The sequence below is a fragment of the Coenobita brevimanus genome, chromosome 39 (assembly GCF_032717465.1).
Source record: "Coenobita brevimanus isolate Jiangsu-jjx chromosome 39, ASM3271746v2, whole genome shotgun sequence".
Taxonomy (NCBI): Eukaryota; Metazoa; Arthropoda; class Malacostraca; order Decapoda; family Coenobitidae; genus Coenobita; species Coenobita brevimanus.
The window spans coordinates 970,001-977,500 of NC_136992.1; the positions used below are offsets into that span (position 1 = coordinate 970,001).

The window sequence follows — 7,500 nt, forward strand, 5'->3', positions numbered from 1 at the left end:
AGGGTATTGTGTCGCCGAAAACGGGGATGGATGTCTTACTGTCTTTCAAAACAAAACATTCACGCTTTCGGAGTCGGCCCTGCACATTTCCTGGCCAGAGAAGCGAAATCTCTCCAATATTTAGCGTTTTCAGAAGCCGCGTATTTCCTGACCGGACAAGCAAATTCCTTCCCCCATTCGTGTAATTTTTAGAAGCTTGTGACTTGATTTGCGAGGCCTTGGCAAGTTTAATATGTCCCCTTACTGCTTGTGAAGATTTGGTCTCGATTTGAATTTTGGCGGGTCTCGGTGATCGCCATTTATTCCCCACGTTTACCTGAGCCTCACCTGGTCCCAAATCTCAGCTCTCTTTCTCACTCCCCCATCCGTCATTTCAGGGGAGAAGGAAGGACCTGGGGGGTGTTTGTGTAACCGGGCAGCTCCACCGCTCCTCTATATCAGTGCCACCACTTGAAGGCCTCTCTCTCCAGCATTGGGGCGATGGGTACAAGATTATTACTTAGTGGAAAGAATGATAGTTTGCCAAATGAGTGAACGACAAGGGAGAGAAGGAGGATGGGAGAGAAGGAGGGAGGGAGGGAGGGAGGGAGAGAAGGAAAGAGGGAGGGAGGGAGAGAAGGAAAGAGGGAGGGAGGAAGGGAGGGAAGGGTGCCAGGAAGAGGGGGAAAGTAGGGGACGGACGTGGAGAGGGAGACTGAGAGATATATTTAGTCTCCCTTGCGCCTGAGCCTGTCTCCACTGGCGGGATATTCGAACTAACAATTGTATGGACCGAACAGGTAGAAGGATTGGCTTTGATTTGTGCATAGATACTTCCCAGCGTAATATTTCTCCATGAACACCGTCGTCAATGAGAAAGATAGTCTGTGGATTGAATTTGAGTTACACATAAATCCTTCTCAGTATGATATTCCTCAGTTTGGGGGTTGAATTGGCTGATGGATTGGCTCTGATTAGGGTATAAATACTTCTCAGAGTAATATTTCGCCATCAACACTGTCGCTAGTGAGAAAGATAGTCAGTGGATAGTCTTTGAGTCACACATATACAGTTGACATACTATTTATCAGTTATAGATAGATAGAGAGATAGATACACACACACACACACACACACACACACACACACACACACACACACACACACACACACACACACACACACACACACACACACACACACACACACACACCTTGCACAAACACCAGGCTTGTAAAGTGGCGATAGTGATGATATGAAATGTAGGCTTAGTACAGACAGAGACGTTGGTGGGTGGTCGCTGAGAGAGAGAGAGAGAGGGACAGAAAATCCAGTCACCTCTTGGCGAATCGAACCCGTGCGAGTGACGATGGCGTTTCTCCAAAGCTTGTAGTCTCGTAAGGAACTCCCTAAGACCTATCCCATAGCGATTTATTTTTCGATATGGCTAGTTAATATCCTCTTGCCCGTTATCTTACGCAGAGGATGGCGATATTGGAAGGATTTATGTAACAGAAGAGGACAGTACGGTGTGATAGATGAAATAAATCGCTTAGGAGAAGGTGTTAGGGGGCCTCCTCAACCGACGAGAATAGGGACAATAGAGGGGAGTAGATAAATAAATAGATAAATAAGTAGATAAATAAGTAGATAAATAAGTAGATAGATAAGTAGGTAAATAAGTAGATAGATAAATAGATAAATAAGTAGATAAATAAGTAGATAAATGAGTAGGTAAATAAGTAGATAGATAAATAGATAAATAAGTAGATAAATAAGTAGATAAATAAGCAGGTAAATAAGAGAGTTTGTAATCGTCAGTAAATTAATTATCTGAGACATCCACGTACACTCTAATCTTATAATAAAAAAAACTGCCTTCCAGATAATAATAATAATAATGATAATAATAATAATAATAATAATAATAATAATAAGACATCAACATACACTCGCATCAAGTAAAAAAACACTGCCTTCCAGATAATACTACTACTACTACTAATAAATATAATTATAATTATAATTATAATTATAATAATAATAATGGGACATCCGCATATACTCGAGTCAAATAATAAAAAAAATTCCTTCCAGATGATAATAATAATAATAATAATAATAATAATAATAATAATAATGATAATAATAATAATAATAATGATAATGACTTGCTCAGCCTCTTTTCCCAGTGACATCATTCTTAGACCTTATTCTTTTTCTACCCAAAGGCGATTTTACTAAGCTTAGAGTTTTTTAAAACCAGAGGTCATATTTAACACCAGAAGTCATTTTAATACCAGAGGTCATTTTAACACCAGATATATTAACCCCAGAGGTCATTTTAACACCAGGGGTCATTTTAACACCAGAGATAATTTTAACACCAGATATTTTAACACCAAAGGTCATTTTAACACCAGAGGTCATTTTTAACACCAGAGGTCATTTTAACACCAGAGGTCATTTTTAACACCAGAGGTCATTTTAACACCAGAGGTCATTTTAACACCAGAGGTCATTTTTAACACCAGAGGTCATTTTAACACCAGGGGTCATTTTAACACCAGAGGTCATTTTTAAGATGAATAAAATCGTCTGCAGGTACTACGAATTTTACAAAGACGTTCTTGGACTGAAGAGGTTAAGTAATGCATTTTTAAAAGCCACTAGAATACACTGCCTTCGCTGTATCCATCTATCTGTCTGTCTATCTATCTATCTATCAGTGGTGGAGAAGGAATGCAGTTTCTCCCATTTATCTATTTTTCTATTTATTTACATAATTATTATTTTTTATTTATTTTCTGATGCTTGACTAGACTTAACGCCAGACCTACCTCACCCCTTCAGACTGATGATGCCTCTATCCTCTCCACCTCCAGACGGTTTTATTCAGCCTTAGGAAGACCTCTTGTAGGGGTTAAAGGCCACAGCAAACCCCTCTGGCAAAGGAAAACATCTCAGGCTGAATAAAACCGTCTGCTATGGAGGGGGTGAAATAAGGCGTCTTGAAGTGGAGGGTTGATCTGCTTTAGTCGCTCGCTAAACTGACTCACTTGGACTTGATATTTTCTGACAGTAAGCTTTCTTTCAGCTGATGTTAAAGTTAAGTTTATGCCTAAGAGCGCTCCTTTATTTTGTATATTTCTTTGCCTGCATTTAACTTTAATTATTTGTGGCTGAAATTATTGTATCTTTATATTCTGTGGCTAGATTAATTATTGTGTTATTTTCTGTTACATAAGTTGTTGCTGTTATTAAAGCTGTTTATTATTTACTGTTATTTTCTACGACTGAAGCTAAGAAAGCGGCAGGGGACGACTTTCTCTGTGCTCAGTCTGCCTAACATCTTCTTTCAGCTTCCCACAGACGCCACAGACTAACGCAACCGTCTACTATGGCACAGACAGACACAGACAGACAGTGACAGACCTCAGGGAAATCTTGGTGACGTTTCTTGACCTGACCTTGTTTCAGTAATAATAATAATGATAATAATAATAGTAATAATAATAATAATAATAGTAATAATAATAATAATAATAATAATAATAATAAATCAAATAATGTAAATAAATAAAAGAAAGTGTTTGAAACCTGACAGGACGAGAGCCAAGATTTCCTAGAGCACACCACCTCAGTACCCCAACTGCTCAACATGTCAACTGCTCAACACATCAACAACCCTCCACTCCCCTGTCTTTTACCACATGCTTGTGCCATTTGAAATCCTGCCCAGTTGTCTATGCATGCATCGTACACTCACGTCACCAGACTCTCACTTTCAAAACTAAATTATACGTATTTCACGAACCCTTGGAAGTGTTATGACCTTGCGGAGAGTAACTGTACACTGACTGGATTGGAATATATATGGTGTTGAGGTAAATTTGGTGTACGAACTTGCTACATATGTACACGTCCCCATAACTCCCTCAACTCGCAGACGCCTCTCCTAAGCCGAAAAAAAGGCTGGCTTTTCGGCATAATGGAATACTATAAAGGCATGCCTGGACTGAAGAGTTAGCCCCTTCAGTACGGTGATTTGTTCTTATATTATTCTGTCTGACGCCAAATGAGTGTGTTGATTATAGGAGAGGCCACTGCGATTGAAGGGATAAAAACACCATATTAAAGCGTCAGATGGCCCTTCCCTGACCCCAAGCAGGTGCTTAAGTAACCACCACAGGTATACCACCAACACCTGCACCAGCCACAGCCACACTAACCACCAGTTCACTTCCATAACCACGTGACGAACCATCAACATATATGCTACCACAACCCCTCCACTCCCATTTAGTACCACTCCCACCCCGCTTTGCTAACCCTGATCCCGTTAACACCATTAGCACACAGGTTGTCCGTATCACAGTAATTAGTAATCACATCACCTCACACCCACAGCTTAATTGCATCGCTTATATCAGTTAGTTGCGGCAATGCCTTAAGTTCTTGATTATTTCTTTTGCAATTTTAAGTTATGAGCTTCTTTCTTTACGTTTGAGTTTTGAGATAATTTCCATATAATTTCCCTTGGGAAATATATGAATGATCCACCATTAACATATAATGAATAAAGTTCGTATAGGAATAAATCATAATGGATATTAGGCTGATGTTTGATGGTAATTTATATCCAAAAGACAGCATAAGTGTAATGATAGTAATGACAGCTTTTGAAATATTAATCTGTAGTTCACTTTTACAATCCATTTTATAGCATCATTTCAAAACACTAGGGTAAACATAGGTGATAATGTACAGTTGCAATCAGAAGTCCTTTACTCGTCTTGAGGCTTCGAAATAATGAAGCGAGATTACAAAATTTCCAGCCTCCTTGATATTACTGGTTGGTCTGTCAATATGGCCTTAGGTATCGTGTGTCTAGGGTTCCGAACCAGTGAAACGAGATTACAAAGCTTCGAACTCCTTAGAATATTCCTGGTTTGTCTGGCTATTTCTCATTTGGTTTCGATACAGTTTCGAGACCATGAAGGTGAACGATTTGAGCGAGATTACAACCTTGCCAATCCCCTTGAATGTTATTGGTTAATTTTGTGAGAGGTCATTAGGGGTCGGCACAGTATCGAGACGGTGTAAGAGGACAATTGATCGCAGCTGTACGTATTCTATAGAAATGACTGGAGCACTCGTGTGTAGGCCGAAAAATGTATTAGGAAAGTAGCTGGATGACTCATTTGAACCCACATGCTGAAATAGTGTTTACTGTGAGGATATTAATGTCGGTATTGATGATGAATTAAGACACGCCAAAGCACAAAGTCTTTTAAATGGCGATCTAATTGTTCAGCCTTTTCCTTGTAATTTAAACTTTCATTACGATAGCAATATATATGAAATTCTTGTCCTCTCCAGACTATTTAAATCAACTTTGAAGGTTTTTCGATTTGGGGAGGTTAGATATACATGATTTATTAGTCCCTTTAGTAACAATTGCCTTCCCTAAACGTGATAAAATCGTCTGAAGGGAGTAGGGATGAACTAAAATAATCTTCCATCGTTTTAAAAAGTTAGCATTTAGTCTAACTTTCGTAAATAAACACACGAGTGCGTCAGTTTCACCTAAATTCACTGCCTGCCTCCGACTTCACCGCCTCGCCTCTGGTTCGTGTTATAAGTCCCCTGAAAATGAAAAAAGATGATGATTTAAGTTCTACAGTAGTCCATCAGAGGAATTATATTGTACCTTCAATATTTTGCATTGTGACTTACCGCAAAAATCCATTAAAAAATTACTTCTTCTGAAAATTTAAGTATGGTATGAATTTTAAAAGAATAGTTTGCACGATCATCTACAACAGTATCCCTGAGTAACGTAATGTAATTCATGTAAAAAATAGTATTGAAAGGTCTGTTATGGATGTTATTCATGTGACTTTTTCAGGTTCCTTTTTTTTGCTCGTATAAAACAATGTCGTGTTAATCCTATCACCAAAAAAATGTAAATGAATAGAACTCAGAACACATTGGGAACTAGACTGTAAAGTAGAATAATCGTTTAAGGGATGATTTGGACTTGCAAAAATTGATTGTCTGCCTCAGTGACTCTCGTGTGGTCGATAGGCAGAAATCTAAGTCATCTTCTTGGCACAGAAAATAATAATAATAATAATAATAATAATAATCAGTAGCGTGGCGGCGTTGCTAAATACTCTCCATATTGCTCTGTTCTCCATGTAAACAAATTCCCTGAATATGCAAAACAAAAAATCAACACACACACACACACACACACACACACACACACACACACACACACACACACACACACACACACACACACACACATCTTTTTTGGAAGCTTCTAATCATGAATATACTTTCTTTCCCTTCACAGCCATAGACGAGCCGCCAGAAAAGTAAGTTCCTCATGAGGGTGGTAGCGTATGTTTTGGCGGGAGAACTCAGGCGGGTCGGTCCTAAGCCAGATCCAGTTTTTAAGCGTCTTGCGTGATTACAAGCAAAATCAGACTAACATTTCGAGATGTACTGAAATTTTGGTCTGATCTGGGCTATTTTAAGATGGTCAAGTAGAAGGATCTGTTCTTAAAATCGACCTTTTCTTGGTATTTCGCTTCGACTGACACCCAGGTCTAATGTTTACACTCTGATTGGTGAAGTCGGCGTCAGAGCCACATCGCCACGAGCCGAGGTCTCCCATGCCCGCTAACTTAACTTCTCTCTGCTGCTACTGACTGGAGCGCTCTTAGCAGGCGAGGCTGGACTGCTGAGAAGAAAAGCAGAAGTGATATCGTTAGTGATAAGCAGACATGAAAAATAAAAGAAAGAAGAGAAGAGATATAGGGGTGTTAAAAATTTCAGGAAAAAAGTTGGCTACATTCTGGCCACTGCCCCACCTTAAAGCGCTTCAACAGCTCTCATAGCGTCTTCTAAGCTCCCATCGGCTCCTCTCAGCTCTTCCAAAGCTTTCCAGAGAGCTCCAGCCTCGCCTGTCACTTGGTAATAACATCTCTGGCTTGATCTAAACGCCATCTTTTTGTTTCTCTTCTCTCCTGCAGCCAACGAACAGGTGGTGGATAAAAAGTAAGTGTTATACTTTCTTCCTCCTTCAGTTCCTCTTCTGTAACTCACTTTGGTGTTTTCCATGATTAACGTAGGAAATATTTAACGAATTGGCCATCTAAATTTTTACTGCATTACTTGAGTTGTTTATCTATTTACCTGTCTCTGTTTATCTTTCCACCTTTGAATCTAAATATCAATGTTAAATATAAACCTTCTTATTTTCTTTGCATGCTCTGGATACAATTATTATATATTAGTTGTAATATTTGCCAAAGAAATGACCTTCACACCTACAAATCTTTGCTGCCGTTGGGATTATTATTATTATTATTATTATTATTATTAGACACTGATGTCCTGTTTCTTATATCAAAAGTTTTCCTAACCAACTCACTCTCAGTATTAACTGATTGCGAGTCAGATGAGGTTCATTTATGTAAACATGTCAATTGTGTGATGGGCATTTTT

The 7,500-nt window shown here is 38.9% G+C and overlaps 1 protein-coding gene across 6 annotated transcripts in view; it reads left to right on the plus strand.

Annotated features, from left to right (window-relative positions):
• bt (projectin protein bent) overlaps positions 1 to 7,500 on the plus strand; it is a 269,793-nt gene that overhangs the window by 25,977 nt on the left and 236,316 nt on the right. For all 6 annotated transcript variants that reach the window (XM_080270134.1, XM_080270136.1, XM_080270137.1 and 3 more), the window contains exon 3: positions 6,344 to 6,365. In XM_080270134.1, coding sequence (XP_080126260.1) covers positions 6,344 to 6,365 — 22 coding nt within the window. The remainder of the gene's footprint in view (positions 1 to 6,343; positions 6,366 to 7,500) is intronic.